An 18137-nucleotide genomic window follows, 5' to 3' on the forward strand; every position below is an offset into this window, starting at 1 on the left:
TAGCAGGAATAGATCCCGGTGAGGTGCAGGGCCATCTGTGTGTTCCAGTTAGCAGGGTGCAGCCTGCCTCTTGGCATACGAAGGTGTAAGCACTCGTGGCTTTGGTCTTAAGCTCTGCTGGTCCCGAAGGTGTTTGTTCTTTGACAGGGAAATAAAGGAACTCTGCTATTTGTGCACGTCATGTAAGAAAACAGGGTGAAGAGGTGTTGCTGTTTGATACTGTAAAAGCGGGAAAGAGGTCTTTGCAAGTGGAATAATAAACAAGACTATATTGCAAACAAATCAATAAGGTGATCAGGAGAGAGAAAGGAATGATGTGACTGAGAGGGGGCCTCAAAATTGGTGGTTATGGGCTGTTTGCGCAGCCGGTCCATGGAAGTCAAGACAGGGACCTGATGTAGGAAATACTTTTATCCATAATTGGCAGGATTGATCATAGGAGTGTGACATAAATACCTGAAATGGATGATTTCTCCTGTTACCTGATGTATCTGACAGCAGATAGAGAAGCTGAAACCTTTTTTAATAGTGACTGGAGCAGCTTTGGGAAGGACATGGCGGCAGCCCATGTTCCCCATGTATCACTTTATGGGGAAGGCTGGGATCTGCAGGCTGTGAGATGTTTGACAGAAGGCTTCCTTCAGACTTTCAGCAGTAAAAATAATAATGCTCAGTTAGGTGTGCAGTCAGACCAACCAGGTGTGAAGCAGGCACTGGGCTTTCGTGGTTCTGCTTTTTGCCTTCTGCCACTCGTCTCAGCTCAGTCCCTGTATCCCTCGGTGCTGCTAAACCCACTACAGCTCTCAGGGCAGCGTTCTGTTGGAGACAAATGCGCTTCTCCACTTGGAAATGGACAAACGGGCAACACTGAGGAGAGCTACCTATGCTTACTGGACTGTAGCCCTTCAAAAACCATGATGATGTAGCAGCTGATGTTTCTCTGTGGAAGACCTTGAGCTTGCATTGAAGGTGTTCACCATTTTAGAGGTGATGGTGTTAACAGTTGTACCAGCTTTAGCTTCTCTGCTGCGAATCCAGCCAGCGTGGCTTCGCACTCGGATGTAAATCACGTCCTCGTGCTGCTGTAATTGGTTTGACTCGGTGATAACATGGTTTCCTACTCGGGACAAATGCTCAAACAAGACACCTCTGAAAATGTTCTTGCACCTAACACAAACCAAACAGCGATTCTAGCGTTTTCTTAAATGAATTACGTTTGGTAGAGTACAAGCAACCTTGTCACACACCAAAATGCTGTAAAAAAGCAGGGAAGAAAGGGGCTGAGGCAAGAAGGAGAGTTCTTGTTCCAAGATTACCTTCATAACCTGAGCAGGGATCACTGGGGATGTGCGTGCAGCTGAAGCTGGGGAGGGGAATTCATGTCAGCAGCCTGGAGTCACTGGGGCTGGGACGTGACCAAAATAAAAAAGTCTCTTAAATTCCTTGCAGAAATCTGAAGACTTGTAGTGATCATATCTTTCCTGTAGCTTTCTTTTGAAGTTCCCATAGCATAATATCCACCTCTGGGAGCGCATTTGTTTTGGTGAAGCAGGGGGGACACAAGGCAGCCTCTTCCTGCGTTGTTGCTGTCTACAGCCCTGAGAATCCTGGATCGGTGCCACCGTGGCTGCATCTGTGGTTTGCTGGGACGTTGCTTTAGCAGTGAGGGTAATGCACATCACCCACCAAATCTTTGTTTAGCCTCTCGATTCCTCACGTCTCATCCAAATAATAATGTGCTACTGATGGGCTGTTGTGGCTTAGCGTGTCTGGGGGTTGCTGCGTTTTCCGTGAGTTCGGCTGGAAACGCTTCGCAGAATTTCCTGCACGAGGCAGCCGAGGCGCATTAGCTGGCAGATGAGCGGTGGGGTTGGCAGCAGAGCCGAGTCTTTCTTGTCTGGTGCTGTAGTTTCTGGAAAGCGAAGTCCTGTTTTCTCCAAGCGTGCTCGCAGTGTGCTTCACCGCAGAACAAGGTGAGGCTGAGGCAAAACTGGAAGCACCTTTGAACTGAGAGAGAGATTAAACTCTTGCAAAGCGGTGCTGTCACCGAATAGTAACAGAATTCAAACGGGAGGGGGCTTTGCTTTCCGCTTTGCTTTCCTTACATCTGATATTCTCAGATGATGTCTACTGAACCTTATCTTAAAGTAGAACCAAAGCATGCTCGTAGCGACGTCTTGACTTGGTTCTGCTGGAAATAGTAGCACGAGGATCAGGAGCCAAGGTCAGGCTTCAGCTCAGTGCACACGGTGTAACCGTATGGCACCAGCCTATTCGTGAGGTGGGGCACGGAACAGCTAAACCATTTTTTTTCCCCTTTGTGCCCCAAACTGCCCAGCAGGTGCCATAACTGACCTGGCTTGGCTTGGGGGTGGCTGTGCCCAAATCTGCAGGTCTGTGGCGGTGCCATGGCTCAGCACTGTCAGTCTGCAGCGTCCCAGAGAGCTCCCGTAGAGGACCGCAGTGAGCAGCAGCGCGTGGGTTACTCATAAACACAAGTTTTATAAACTCTTACCACTGCGCCAGCAGAAACCTGTATCAGATCAGTTGGGTTGCAGGGTTATGTAAACACGGAGTAGGAGGCGCGTCGTGCTGCTGGGGTGCCATCCGAAGGGCTTGTGGCTGCTGTAATAACCTGCTCCGAGACGGCGTGGTGGCTGGCGAGGGCAAGGATTATTCCAACTAAATCCTATCACGTAGCTGAACCTCGGTGCTTTGTCCCCAGGTCCCTAGTTAGGGCTCTTGCTTATTGTTTTTTTCTCCTGCACATGTGCTCAATGGCTCCATGTGTACGGGCGTGCCCGGTGAGATTTGGGGATGCAAATCAGAAAGGTTTTCTTGCGTTTTCAGCACCATGATTTATTTAGCTAACACTCTCTGCTGCTTTTTGCTGTTCTCATTCAACCTGTTGTCATGTAATCATGATCTGCAGCAGCAGCACTTCAGGTAACTGCTCAGGTAAATGCACGGCCGTGGGTCCTCCCGTGTGCACAGGGCACCGACCAGCACCTTCCCCGTGCCCCTTGGTGCCCTGCAGGGACCTGGACGGACCCCTCTGCCATTGCCCTTTTCCTCGCACACCTTGGGTCCCCTGGTATGGCCGTGGCACCACGTGGCTGCCGTGCACACCCCTTGGGAAGGAGGGAACAGTCCTGCCCCATCAGGAGCCTTCCCAAGGCCTCCTGCACCCCTGGGGTACAGTTTGTGCCTCGGGGCTCGTGGTTTGAGGCGTTGGTACGGGTGTAGTAATGAACAGCAGCTGATCTCGAGACACTATTTGTTCTCTTCATCCTCAGCCTCCCACTTCACACAGTTCTGTTTCACTTAACTTGCTTTCTGTTCTTCTCTTTTCTGTTGCTCTAAGTGGAATATAAACCCGCCTGGTTTGTGAGTCTGTATTTGATCTTGCCTGAAAGGAAATGATCCTGACTTGCTTACGCATTGACTCCCTCACCCAGAATTATGCAACTGGATGTGAAATATTAATCTTTATTATAAACTGAGCAGAGGCAGTTGTGTTAGACCTCGTGTCTTAAAATAAGTGCTAATTTTGCCCTTTTTGTGCATGTATAAATAACACTAAAAGTTGGAACTTCTAAAGGTAAGTCATCTTTCAGAGCTCAGCAGCTTTGTTGTGTGCTGCGATGTAGAACGTTGCCCAGTCTGTATCAGAAATGGCTGTAAACTATAATTGTCATTGGAAGAAAAAAAAGCATTTCCTGATGTATTTTTCTTACCCATCTCTAAATAGGTGCGTTCTATGGATGAACTGAACCATGATTTCCAAGCGCTTGCTCTGGAAGGACGGGCTATGGGAGAGGTAAGTGAAAGACATACAGAAAAAATCTTGTGTTTTGGGGGGGAGGGGGAAAATAAGAGTTTTTTTGAAGGTGCTGGTATGATTCTGAACTTGAAAGTTCTCCATTGTGGCTGTGAAGCTTGTGTGTGTGTGCTGTAACAAAATAAAAACCTGTCAGGCTAGAATGCGTCTTAGTAGGAGGAACAGCTAAGCCCTCCACCTGTTGTATCACCAACCAGCAAAATGGTGGTTGTAAAAGAACAGTTAGAAATCTGTCTTGTGACAAGTGTTACAATACTGGTAGCATGTTTATTTTGGGATCTGGTGATCTCAGACCCCGTAATGTTGTGGGGTTTAGCTGTCTGTCATTGTCTGCTGCCCGGTTTCTGCTCCTGGCCACCTTCTGGCTCTTGCCATAAAGCGTAGGGCTGTGTTTAGTGTTTGAAGTAGCTGGGCAACATAATCGAGGGTTGCAGAAGTGATAAGTGCTTCGGACAGGTCAAAGGACTGAGCAGGAGCTGTCAGATAGTGGGTCCTCCAGTTCCAGCTTCAGAGCAAAACAGGAAGAATTACCTGAATCTCGCAAGTGCAGTGAGCAGCAGCAGATTTGGGGAACGTGACCTTTGGTTTTTCTTTGAAGAAAGAACTTGCCTATTTACGGTGACTTGGAAGAATAGCGAGTTACTTCAGTTAGCTGTTCCAGGTTCCTAGAAGTGGGATGTAAACGCTTCTTTTCCTTGACTTCTTTCCTTTCCTTTGTAGCCAGTCCCTTCAGAGGTTTGTGGAAGAACAGAGATGAGAAAATCATGTCTTGTAGGAGAGGGGTGATGTGCAGCAGGTCTGCCTCTAGCTTGCTACAGGTCTGTTTTGTTGGAGAGGCTTCCTTCCTGTGCTCCTGTCTGGCAAATTCAGAGTTGTTTTTCTGCATCTCGAGCGCATCCTATTTCTGCAGCCTAGTTTATGAACCAGGTTAAAAAACAGTCTGTAGAATCCAGAAATGATTGGTGTGGAGGAAACACAAAGCCAACATCATTGGGTAGTGTGCCTCTGTCAGGTGAAGGACCTCTGTGAGTTCCTGGTGCTGGATGCCTGGCTTCTCTGCTCTTCTTTTCTTCTCAGCAAGATTGTAATACTGAATTGTCGTTCAGTGTGGTGCTGTTTGGTAGGAAAATCCTTTGGTTCTCTTGGTTACGTTAGCCTACACGGAGACTATTGACTAAGAGTAGATGAAGATGATTTGGAAAGGAGAAATCACGACGTTAAAAAATCCATCTAAAGCTGCTGAAAAACAGCTGATGTGCCTCCATATGAAACATGCCGGGGAATGACAGGGGTGTGAATGTTCTGTGAATCCTCCTTTTCTTTTTTTTTTTAACACCTCACTGGGGCAAGACGTTAGTTTTCAGATATAGAGTGTACAGGCTCTTCGAAAGCCTGCTAAGAGTAAGTATAGCACTTATTTTGTGCTTAATACAGCATTAGATCGTGCCACTTTAAACGCCTAAAGGCATTCCGAAGCATGCTGGCTTCTACCAGCCCCGAGTGATTTCTGGAGAGAAGTGAATTTCGGGTTTTGGGGGTGGGGTGTTGGATCTGAGGTTTTCTTCACTGGATCTTTTAAATGATGACTCATTCTTTTTTTTCCTTCTCTGTTCTTGTTACTGTGATACTGGAAGTTTTGGAGATGGCATCCTTTTGTCACTGGGCTTTTCCCCATTCTGGCGTGTCTGTTTTTTCCAGGAGAGGTGACATTTCACATTTTCTTTGTCTGAGCTAAGACACCATTTCTTATTCCTCTTAGGTTTTTCTCTGTTAGTCACCGCAGTTTCCTTTCTTTATCCATTGAATTTTCTCTGTATTTCCTGAGGTATTTCAGCACACATCCAGCTGGCCAATTTAAGGAACTGTAAGCTGAGATCCGTGCTTTTGATTCTTACCTGCAGGAAGTGTTGATAATCTTGTACTTTGAGTTGATATTGAAAACCCTGGAGGAGAATGACGTGGAAAAGAGTGTTTATTTATACATCTGGGAAAACAAGGCATTTAGTGTATCTTTTATCTTCCTGTTGCCTTGCTTCTCAGTAAGCAATATCATAATTTTAGTGGTTTAAGGAGTTTCTGCCTCTGAACACATCAGAGCTTTTTAAAAGGGCGCTGTCAAACATTTAATGTCTTATCTGTGCTGCTGTCAAAATCCAGGTAACTTTTGATTTGTGATGAACAGATATCCTAATCCGGGGAAATTAAGAGTAGTTTAAAAAAAACACCACAGCTTTGATCTGCAGTGCATCTCTCTCAATCTTCAGAATCCCGCTCTCCCATTGCAGCTGGCCTTGTGCCCCCTCGCTGTCTGTGCCAGTGGCAGCGCGGTGCTTTTGGAAGTGAAGCTGAAAAGATCTGTGGAAAACCCCTTTGCCTTGCTCTGAAATGGAAATGGTTTGGTTCATGCATAGCAGATGTGGTCAGTAATGTTAAAAGTCATCTTCCAAAGGGGACATCTGATTTCTCTCCTTATGCTTTTAGCACTTGGTCCAGATTGCTAGTAATGGAAGCATCCTGAAGTCTTCACTGGATCTGTATCCAACTCTGCTTCTCAGCAGATGTTGCACTGGAGAGTAATAAAAGAGACGGTGTCTAGCAGTTGGTGAAGCCAGAAGCAAAACGATGGAGAAGGGCATTTCAGAGAGAGCACGTAGGGGCTGCCTGGCTTTGCTGCTTTAGCACACGGACCAGAATGTGTGTCCTTGCCTCTTGTGCTGTCTTCAAAAGTCTTTGATCATGCAGGAGTGATGCTTATCTGAAGCTTAACACAAGCTATGCGAGATTTTTTTTCTTTTCAGGCCTTCAAGACAAGGAGCTGGATGCCTGCTTTTCTTCACATAAATCCCTCTTATCTGGAGCTTAGCGATACTGAATATTCGTGCAGTGTCTTTTTGGTGTAGTGGACAGTGCAGAGAGACTGAGGTGGCATTTGTCATCGTGCATTACACGAGTTTTGAGCTGCGGAAGCATTCTTGGTTTGCTAGGCGGTTATGCTGGGCCTGCAGCACTGAGCAGCTGGGTGAGCAGCGAGCTGTAACGTAATCCAGGAGGGTGGGAGGGGAATGGGAACGGGAAGACACGGGGTAGCTGGTGGGCCCTTAGCTTCAAACCCGCCAAGAATTGAACCAAAGATTTCCAAATAAGAATATCTGGGGCAATAGCCCTGAGGTGCCTTGCAGCAGGTATCATACATGGCAGAGGCTGAAGCAGTTTGTGTTCTCCATGTCTGTGTGCCCCTTGATGCAGCTGGTTGGGGCCTCGATAAGACCCTGCCTGCAGTGAGCAGCGCTTTTTCTGAATCACCGTGGTTGTAACGTTGGGCCCAGGCTGCTTTTATCTGGTACAAAAGCAAACAAAGCCCACGTGGCGCTGCTTTCACCAGCAGCGATCGCTCCCTTCTCATCGAGTCATCGCTGGAGCTGGGCTGGGGACTACTGGGAGGTGTGAATAATGTTTCTGTGCAGTGTTTTAGCTACCTAGCGCTAGCAGCGTGAGGAACAGGAGGACTGAAGCAGTCTGTAAGCACCTGGTGGCCCAGGTGCAGGGGCTGAGCAGGAGCCCAGCAGGGATGGGGGGCCCAAACTGGTCCAGACTGGCAGCTGCTGCTCACGGCCGTGGGTTTGGTGGCACGCAGTTAGCAGCATGTTGTGGCAGGGTGGATTTTTTGTGTTTAACCTTCCCCAGTGTTCCCAGACGTGACATCCTGCCTCCTGCTACGTGCAGGCTCTTCTGCCAGAGCCCTGCGAGGTGGGAGCTGGCAGGGGCTGCCCCTGCTTGGGGTCGGGGACCAAGAGCTGGGGGGTGGCACTGCCAGTGGGACGCCAGCTCTCCTTGCACACTGCGTCTGGCCATCGTGGCTGGTTTTGGGAGCATTGTGCTGCTGCCTGAGTGTGACCGTGAGCTCTGCCCCCTTGTACCTGTTGCTGCAGGTAAGCTGAGTTCCCCAGCTGCTGCGGTGGGGCACAGGTGGCTTCTGTGATCGTAGCGTTCCCCTTGTCTGAAGGGGATCAGTTCACTTAATTTGTCTAATTGATAATCCCATCTCAGTGGGGTCTGCACGCCCAGGCTCAGTACTTGTTGATGGTAGAATTGCTTTTGTTGATGTGTAAGTCGCCCCCCCCCCCCCCCCCCCGCCTCCTCCCCCTCTGCTAAATTGAATATTGGCCTAAATCTGTAAGTCTTCTGTAAGAGGGCTTAGAAGGATTATTTTTGTACTAGATAGGGTCAATTTTAATAAATAAATAGGAAGAAAATCACCAGGGAACAAATAAACTGGTCTTGTATCCTCTGCATTTTCTCTTTTTAATTTTCAACCTGAAAAACTGGATTATTTTTACTTAAACAAGTTTTCTTTTTCTCCATTGCAACTAACAACTTTCCCCGAGGAAATATTCATCATCTTGGCAGCCTGTTGTGTAATTCAGTACAAGATAATTACTGCCTGCTAAACCTCTAGTTTTGGATGGAGCACTACTTGACAGAGCAAGGACCCCCTTGCCATCTGTTTAAATTGTCTCTTGCTTTATTTTTCCCCTCCGATATCAGTAAATACATCCAGAATACATACGTAAATTAAACCTTCATATTCTGTTTCTTTCTGCTAATGTTACAGAGCTTTCAGTCTGAAATTTTATGCTTATCTTCTAGGGGAAAAGAGGAAATTACAGGGGGCAGAATTGTGGTTTGCTTGTTGTGCAGTGGCACAGCGAGTATCAGAATGTTTTTTCTGCCCCTTGTTTGTGATTCAGCACAGAGCTGTAAGGTGTTCAGGTACAGTTCTTCAGGATCGCATTGTGAAGTGTCAAAACGTGCACATAACCACTTCACGGAGTAAAAGGAAGTTGAAATGAAGGATTCAGTCTCGGCTCATCCTCTAGCTAGAGGAAAGGATCTTGCTACCTTCTGTGGTAGGGAATCGGTTTGGATTTTCAAGAAAATAGCAATGTTTATTCTATAAGCCACCAGAATGCAAATAAAAGCGTGCTCTGTATGTGGCACTTCGTGGCAGAGCTTGTTGCTGTGGTTCATTCACACGTCTCCATGGGAGGGGTTGTTCTCTTCCCTTACCTTCCAGTTGTGAGTGCACCTTGTTCGTGCAGCTGTGTACCAGGTGTGCATGTGAACATGGTGGTTGTATCTGTGGATATCCCTTTCCACGTGTTCACTGTATGGTTTTATAATTGAAATTTGAGCGCATTTTGTGAGAAAGTGCTTTGAAGTTCTGCGAGATGAAAAATCTCATTTTGTTGCCGCTGCTGATATTGTCTGGGAACGCAGCGAGCTGAAAAGCACCAAGGATGGAGACTGAACATAGTTACCTGCAACAGGCTTCCTTGGGAGAAGGAGCTTCTCCTAATAATCTGAACCCCTAATCATGTTTGCTTCAGATTTTAGGATTGCTGTAGAAATGTTGAGATTCCACAGTGCTTCAGCTCTACGGGCCAGGCAGTTCCTGGGCTCCCCGGCAATCCTTGGGCTGCTTTACAGATGCCAATTTCCCCTCCTGGTTGATTTTTTTTTTAGCTTAAATTTAAACTCCCTTTTTCTCTTAAAATAGAAATAATTTTTGTAAACTTAAAATTTGCTATTGCTTTCTGGAGCATACGAGGGAAATTTATTTACATTTGGAAACTCAAGAGCTTATGGTAGGAGCCTAATTTTCCTCTAAACGAGATGATGCTCGTGGATAAAAATACTCTGTTCTGCTCAGCTCTTCCTGCCTCCTTTCTGCAAGTCCACGCTCCTCATCCTTTTTATTTCAGGTTTGTCTGCCAAACAGCTCTCGTCCTTTTACACTGCGAGGTATTGTTAAAGGGCTTGAGAAGTTGTAGCTGCAGCTGAGGTTTGGTTTAATTGCTCCATGTTGCTTTCTTCTCAACTTCCTGAGAGCGAGGAAGGAGAGGAGCTGCGGTGGGGCGGCGTCAGCAGGAGTGGAAAAGCTGCGTTCTGTGACATCCAGGAATGGCAGAGGCTTTAAGAAACAAAAATCCCCACGATGAACTTGTAACGCGTGATGTGTGTTTATGCATATCAGTGCTGGAAAGGCCCGACCTGACTGCCCCACCTCCTCCAACCTGGCTGCCTCACCTCCTCGGCGGTGCCCCTGCTGCCGATGCAGCAGCAGCCAGGTCCTTGGGCTTGAGAGCCTTATAGGCAGGCTTCTGCTGTGTTGCCAATGCAATAACAGATCCTAAAATCACCAGAGGATGCCTAAAAAGAAGTGACTTGCTGGTATCTTGTGTTCCTGCAGAGGAGGAGCAGCCAGGGAAAACACTGTGCTTCCTACTTAGTGGTTTGAGAGTTAAAATAACAAGCTGAGGCTTGTTTTCGCAGTAAAAAGAAGACGATAAAACCCAGAGGAAGCTTAGTGCTTAGACTACAATGCCTTCTTGGTATTTTTTTCCTCCTCCTTGAGAAGTTTGGGTGGAAATGACTCACTGCCAAATAAAGAGCTTGAAAATAGCCTGGGACACCTTGTAGGGCAAACAGGCCATTAAATGGCCTCGCTTGGACAGGCTGCGTGCAGGATGGGAGTTCGTGGGTGTGGGTGGTGTGCCCTGTGTCGAAGAGCTGGGAATAGCAAAAGTTTGGTGTTTGTGTATTGCAGCTTTTTGGTACAGAAAGCCAGTGTTTAGTTCGAAACTTGGGAAAGGGCCATTGTCTCCTTCAGTGTGCTAAAGAGAGACCTCTCACACGGCGTTTGTAATACCTGCTGGGAAGCAAGGTGGGTCCGCGTCCCATATGTTCCTGGCACTAATAAATCTGTGTATTGAAGCGTTTGTCCCTGCCATAGGGACGGACAGGTAACAGGGCACGTGTGCGGCTGTGCTTGGTGTCACATCGCTTCAAGGACTTTGGAGTGTGCTGCGTTGTGCTCAGACGTAGAAAAGGTGAATGAGCTTATCTCATCCTTTACTTCAAATCTGTGCTCCAAAGTCTTTTGCTCCTGAATTAGTAGATGGGAGGCTGTGACAACAGCGTGAGCTGGAAGAGGAGCTTTACGGTGGGGAAACAGCTCATACAGACGCATGTTTTGAGAGAAACTGCGGCGTCGTTGAGCTGTATTCATCTGTAACTAGTTTTTTGCAGCACTGTGGCAGCAAACGATGTCTCCTTTTGCTAGGGTCCGCATGTGCAGACGTGAGTGGAGTTCCCAGCCCTGCCAGGAGCATCTGGGCTCCTCCAGTGGGTGGGCAGCGGGAGGCTGGGGGCGGAGGCGCGGCGCTGTGCTGGCGCTCCTGCTGCGCCCGCTGGGAGGAGCGCTGCTGGCACGCAGCCTCTGAAAATGTGACCTCCTGGATGCTACGGTTGGAAATGTTGATCTGCCCCGCGTGGGTGCGGATTGCTTGGGTTTACGTTCCCATCAGCGCGCAGAGCCCACACGCAGGTGTCCGTGCACGAGTTGTGCCCGGGCTGCGGCGTGTGGCCAGCACGAGGAGCTGGGAGCAAGCTTCAGCCACCCCAGCACTGCGTGGAGCCAGTGGTTTGGGGCATGGCCGAAAGCTTCTGCCCCGGGTTCTGCTCAGATGGCCTGGCTGTCCTCCATCTCGTGGCTGCACGAGCTCTTTCCCAACGTATCACGCTTGCTTATCTATTTTTCCCTGTGCTTGTTCGTTGTGGATTGATTTTGTTCTCGGCGCAAAAGCAGCGTTACTCTTAGGTAACAGGCAGCAGCAACTTGGAGTGTCTGTTCGATAACCAGATGGAGTCTCCCTCTTATCTGTTCTGTGGTGGGGCTTTCTGAGAATTGGGAAGGAATTCTGCTTCTCACGTGCTGGCTGAGATGGGTGCTGTTCCCATTCTGATACCCACTTGAGGTGTAATCGTTCCAGTTATCCAAACCCGTGTACCTCAGATGGTATCTCACACACACAGACCTGCTTCACAGGATGTTTCTGACTAAACAGATCTTCCTTAAGTAAAAAGTAAATAGTGAGCACAACCTTCCTGACTGTCGGTGTTAAGCCAGTGTGCTGTGAACGCTGTGAGCTGGGAACTTGTTCACGCTCCTTGTCCTCATCCAGCAGCCTGTTTGCTGTAGCCTTAAATTTGCACGCCTGCTGATGGAGTATGGAGTTATCAGCACTTATAATATATAGAAGACGTTGACTAATCTAATGATTCTTGTTTGTGCTATGGTAATTTTGTACAGATGTGAGTACTTGTTAATCTTCCAGTTCCTTTAGTTTTATTCCAACTTCAGCAGGCGAGGCTCATTTATCTTGTTAATTTGCTATGAATGCGCTGTTGTTTGCCGTCTGAATTGCACACATCTCATTCAGCCTGAAGATTTAATTTGAAGATTGTACACTTGACATCTAAGGCACTTAAGGAGGGCTTGAAATTCCTTCTGCCATATGTGGATGCCACACGGCAGGTGTTTCCTCTGTGAGGCTGGGATTTTCAAAGCACATCCCCTAAATAGGGCACATTGTTCTTTTAGCTATCTTCTGGACTTCAGTGCGAGCTTCCTTGGATTCATCCAAGCCAAGGATGTCTTTGTCTCATTCTCAGTAAGTGCATAACCTCTCTCCTCTCCTCCCGTAGGAGCAGTGCATGCGTGGCAGGTGTGGTGGCCCAGAACTGTTCACTCTTATTAGCGTTTACAAATAACCTTCAGAGCATTGAGAGTCCTCAGCAGTCATTAAATAAGCAAGAAGTGAGAGCTCTTGGCACCTCTTGATGTATTCTGTCCCTGCTGGCATCACAACCTCGGGTTTTGTTCCTGCTGGAAATGCGGGGTAGTTTGAGAGGAGAGGTATCTGTGCAGCTCAGGTGGAAGTCACAACAATTTTCTGCTCAGAACAGCTTTTCTGCTAATATTTTTTCTTGCAAGTAGCTCTCGTGTTAAGAGGCTGGAGAATGCAAATTGTATGTGTGCGCTTACGTGTGTGTTGTTCATAAAGCATTTAAGAATGTAAGAGGATTGCTGAGATTGAATTACTGTCTCAGTTGTATGGCTTTCGCCCCAGGAGTGTATAAATATTTTGATTATAAAGCATGTATCAGTTTGTGTTTAATGATTGACTCATGTTTAGAAGGGAGACGCTTATGGTTTATGTTTGCATTTTATACTTATTTTAATCATGCTTTGTTTTTTTTTTAATTGCAGCAGCTGTTGCCGGGTAAAAAGTTTTGGGAATCTGATGATTCCAGCAAAGATGGACCAAAAGGGATATTTCTGGGAGATCAGTGGAGAGACAGTGCTTGGGGAACATCAGGTAGCTCAATTATTTACTTAATGTAGTTGGGGTTGAACATAGAAATGTGCAATTCATCTACTCAAAATTGCTGGCCAGTCTGGACGACGCAATTTTTAAGAAAAAAATACAAAATAAAATCTTCTGTGTTATGTGATAGAAAACTTTAAAAACCCACATTGCTTTGTGATAGAGTTAAAAAGATATCCATAGCTATAAAAAGAAATTGTCTAACATGAACGTATGTACCCTTATGTTTATCTGCTTAAAAATGTTAGATTGCAACTCAAATTTGAATTTAAACTTTCTCATGCATTTCCTGCCCTAGGATGGATTGAAGTTTGAACAAAGATGTTAGAGAACAAGATTAGTGGGGGGATAAAAACAATTTTTAAATACTTAACCAACCAAAGCCCAACAACATAAATTTTAAAATAAATAAATAAAATGATGTTTTGAATTAGCTGTGTTGAAGTTTATCTGCCAAGAATTTTGTTCTTGGATGAGAGACCATCCCATATTTTGAACTAAAGGGGAAAGCATTCAGGTTTGTTTTAGTTAAATGGCAAAAAAAAAAAAATCACATGCATGTGCTGAATTTGAAATGCTAACCTTTTACTCTTTATTTTTTGTGCTTTCCATGTGTACTGAATACGCTCCTTAGACACTGCTGAGTATCCTGGGCAGTTTCCAAACAACTGTGCAGAACTACAGCTCCAGAGGAGAGCAACTTTACTGTTGTTTTTTTTTAGTTACTGTTTTTTTTATTTTGCCTGCCAAAAATATCCTTATTGGAGCAAAGGCATTGGGATAGAAAGACTATTCTAGTAAACTATGTGATAAGAGCATTTTTTATTGTTTAAATTTCAAAATGGCTGTGAAAAAGGGTTGTAGCTTCTCAAAACCTTCTCGGCTGAACCTTGCAGGCTCGCCGAGTGCTGGGGAGATTTCGGGGAGCTGCAGCCTCCAGCTGTTTGGCCTGCCTGCAAGGGGTCTCCTTAGCAGCACGTGCATCCAGTCCTCAACAACAGCCTGTGCATGCTTGTATTAATGTAAACTGAAGCTGAGGGTGGATTAAAAAGGGCTGGAGCCAGACTCTACAGTAATAGCTGAGACTTTCTCCTTTGCTGCCCCTGCTGGGCTGGCTGCACCCACTAGCCAAGCAGGGTAGACGTGGGGGAGGCAACCTCCTACACTGGCTGATCACAGATCTCCATGAGTCAAAGCCCTCAGTCTCATGTCTTCCTTTGTTTATTCTCAATTAGTCCTGTGCACCTTGCAGCCCTTATTCCTGAGCCATGACCTGCGCTGCTGTCTGTGAGTCAGGGAAGTCACAGTTTCCCCCTTTTGCTCATCTAAAACGAAGAAACAGCCGTGGTCTGGCAGTGACCCCGGGGAGTGAGGAGCACGGTTTGGAGGTGGGGTGCGGAAGTGTCCTGGGCCAGCAGTCTGCTTTGTTCCACGAGCAGTGGAACTGATGAAGCCCGGCCTTCTGCTGCATCCCTTTCCCCTTCTGTCTGCGTCCCCAGTGCTGCAGGCATCCCACACGGCTTTGGTTCTTCGCTGCTTTAGCTTGTGGTAGTTTGAGAACACTTAAAGCCAGTACCACTGAAAGAAACAGTCCTGTCTGATGCAGGCTGCTCTCTTCTTCTCCTCGTGGTACAATTAATTACGCAGCAATGTGATGAAGTCTGCCGGGGAAATGATCTAGGTTAAAACTAGCTCCTCTTTTTGTTAGCTTTATCCCAGAGAAGCCTCCTCAGCCCCGCTTTACTTGCGGCCACAAAGATGCTCGTGCTGGATTGAGAGAGAAGGCAGGGAGTGCAGCTAGGAGCAGTGATGGAATTTCTTCTCTTGATGGCTTACGCCTTACAAGAAAATGACAGTATCGATGACATCCCGTGTCCCTGCCACCATCCCCGGGCACCTACTATGTCTTCTGCCTGTAATTTTTGACTTACTGGCTGCTACCAGTCATAACACGCAGGAGCTGAGTACACGTTCCCTTCCCTCGCTGGGATGTAAGGTCACCTCCTGCCCAGGCAGCAGCTTTCGCAGAGCCTGCTAGGACTTGGAGACATCTCTCCTTAGTCAGCTCTTGTAGGATCTCAAACCCTCAGGCTGCAGAGGGGATAAAGGGATGGGGCTGGTGCAGGAGGCCAGAGGAAGAAGTGAAGTTCTCAAACTTTTCCTTGAGGAAATAATAGCCGAGAGAAACTGTGATCGTGAGTTATGAGAATGTGAACTCATATGACCAAGAAAACAAATGGCAGCTGGTGTAACCATAGGATGATACTTGGGATGACAGTTAAAACAGAGACTGATTGCTTTTCCCACTGTATTAACACAGGAGTTCTAGTATTTACATTTAATAAAACTTTTTAAAAATTACATCCTTTACTTAGACGCAAATTTCTGAAATTTTATGATTTTAGAGTTTGAATGCAGTTGTCACTTGTAAGCTTTACAGATTCTAGTATTTTTTGAATGAGAGAGCAGTCCTTCTCTTCCCAATGGACATCATCCGAGTCAAAAAGCTGGCGCTTCTTAGTACAATTAAGACACTAGAGTACGTATTAATGACTTGTCTCCTTTGAATAGTTGGATCTGCTTATAAGAATTGCACATGTTTTTGTTCCAGATCACTCTGTTTCCCAACCAATTATGGTTCAGAGAAGACCTGGTCAGGGCTTTCATGTGAATAGTGAAGTCAACTCAGTGCTTTCACCACGGTCAGAGAGTGGAGGACTTGGAGTTAGCATGGTGGAGTATGTGTTGAGCTCATCTCCGGGAGATTCCTGCCTAAGGAAAGGAGGATTTGTAAGTGTGCCTGATTCTGAACTTTGAGTTCCCATTGTGTTGTTTTCTCCATTTGCTGCTTGGTTTGTTTGTTTGTTAATCCATCCCTAGAGGCAGATGTTCCTTCTTCCTTTTACGTGCTCCAGTAGCTCAGCAGTTCGGCGCTTCTCGACGGAGGGGTGCAGTGGGGGAGGCGGCTGTGAAGGACGGGGAGGTTGCTGGCGCTCCCAGCTCTGAGGATAAGCACGCCTGCAGTAATGCCAGCTGAGCGCGTGGTTGGGAGAGCATGCAGATGTACCTGTAGTGAGCAGCGTGGTTCTTGAGTGAGCGTGTGGATGCTTTGTTGCTGGCTAAGAACAGAAAGCTCCATGTAACGATGCTAGAGACGTAACGTAGCTGTAAAAGCCACTGCAGGTTGGGAATGCTGTCAAGGGCATATTGTTTCCTGGGGAGGAATGGCATTAGTCACTGTGCTCGGTGGGGTGGGGAAGAGTGCAGTCACTGCTGCCTCTAACAGAAGGATGTGGCAGGAGAGGCATCATCCAGTCCCGTCCCCATACTGGGGGAAAAAAGAGCTGCATCTCAGCTCTGCCTCGTCAGCCGGGTGCTGGGTCAGTGTCGGAGAACAGAAAAGCTGAGTGGGTTTGTTACTGTTGGAAGACTGCCGTGCTCATCCCTTCAGGGAGATGGTTTGTGGCCTCCTTCATCCATCCTCTTAGTTTTGACCCTCATTAGTGGGCACCTGGTAACTTCCTTGAATCCAGAGGCTAGGAAAGATGACTTGGGGGAGGGGAGCAGTCAGTGGAGGGAGCAGATTTATCATCCAGAATTGGGGTCAGGGAGGCTCTGCAGCACTGGTGGCCAGGATGTCAGTTCTGAAACAAAGGGAAAACTTGTAAATACCATGTTGTGTGGGTGAAAATAGGGCTCCGAATTTGTGTTTGTAATTGGCATTTCCAATTCTGCTCTCTAATATCAGTGAAGAAGGATTGGATTTTATTTAAGAAACATCAGAATATGGTCACTTTTAAAATGATCTTTTTTTTTTTTTAAGTATGGGAGGAAAGCTACCCCTCCATCCCTCCAAAAAAAAAAACAACAACCCACAAGACTAACAAAAAACAAACCAACAACAAAAAAAAGAGAATGGAAAAATGATTTAGCTGATACAGGGTCCAAATGCCCTGATGTGTATGCAGAGTGTTTTTCCCTCTGTTGAAGTGGAAGAGAGGGTTTCAGTGTCTGTCTTTTGACAGCACCAAAACTATCTATGATAAATATGTTTATATGCCCCTTGCTGTTTTTTTATCATAAATTTTGTTGTTTTTCCTCTCCCTTTTGTTGTTCAAAATTGTGCCCCTGGCATAATCACCCTTTATTCTTCTCCCAAGTGAAATAAAATGCAGACATTAGGGGTGGGAACGCTGCAGATGCCATGCCACTTACAAAACGCTCAACAAGAAATCAAATTCTTTTTTTTTTTTTTTTTTTTTTCCCTGCAAAAAGTGCTGTAGGTTTACATGATCTGAGCTAGTCATTGACTCGGGTGCTCTTAGGAGTTGCACCATGGAGTTCCCTGTGCAAATCCCCGTAATGCCCCCCCCAAAGCGAGGCAGCTGCGTGCTGCTCCTGTTCGCTCCTGTTCTGCTTGGGTGCATGCACTTGCCCAGCCAGTTCCCGCATCTCTGGCGTGGAGGCATTACCAATGGAGAGGCTCTAGTTCAGTTTTTACACCTCCGTGCATGCTGTTGTGTTTAAAAGCTCCTGAGTTAATTTTGAAGTGTGCCAAAGTCCCATTTCTAAAGAGGATTTGGGTAAATTCTCTTTAAAATTATCTTGGGGTGGGATTTTTTTAGAGCTGATAGAGTTGGACCCTGATTTACTGAATGGAAAAACTGAACAGGTAGCTGAAACCTCTTTTGGAAGGGAATGAGAACTGATTCCCTTGTTTCTTTGATTATGACTTATGATTTTGCTCTTTTTATGTTTTTATTTGTAAGAACTAATGCTCAAAAGCAACTTAACTTGATTGTGACGTGTTTCTTTGATTTGTTAATGTCTTGGAACGAAAGCAAAATTGATCTGAAACCTAAGCTTATTAAAATATTGTCTCTTTTGCCTAGGGGCCAAGGGATGCAGAGAATGATGAGAATGACAAAGGGGATAAGAAAAATAAGGGCACATTTGATGGCGATAAATTAGGAGATCTGAAGGAGGAGGGGGATGTGATGGATAAAACAAATGGTTTGCCTGTGCAGAATGGAATCGACACAGATGTCAAAGACTTCAGGTATGTG

At 46.4% G+C, this 18137-nt stretch overlaps 1 protein-coding gene across 10 annotated transcripts in view; it reads left to right on the forward strand.

The window, feature by feature from the left end:
- PUM1 (pumilio RNA binding family member 1) overlaps positions 1 to 18137 on the forward strand; it is a 71009-nt gene that overhangs the window by 13627 nt on the left and 39245 nt on the right. For 5 of the 10 annotated variants that reach the window (XM_068658179.1, XM_068658181.1, XM_068658182.1 and 2 more), the window contains exons 3-6: positions 3752 to 3820; positions 12954 to 13062; positions 15683 to 15861; positions 17964 to 18130. In XM_068658179.1, coding sequence (XP_068514280.1) covers positions 3752 to 3820; positions 12954 to 13062; positions 15683 to 15861; positions 17964 to 18130 — 524 coding nt within the window. The remainder of the gene's footprint in view (positions 1 to 3751; positions 3821 to 12953; positions 13063 to 15682; positions 15862 to 17963; positions 18131 to 18137) is intronic. The other 5 variants (XM_068658186.1, XM_068658187.1, XM_068658188.1 and 2 more) reach the window with 2 other exon arrangements.

The sequence above is a fragment of the Anas acuta genome, chromosome 21 (assembly GCF_963932015.1).
Source record: "Anas acuta chromosome 21, bAnaAcu1.1, whole genome shotgun sequence".
NCBI classification, from domain to species: Eukaryota; Metazoa; Chordata; class Aves; order Anseriformes; family Anatidae; genus Anas; species Anas acuta.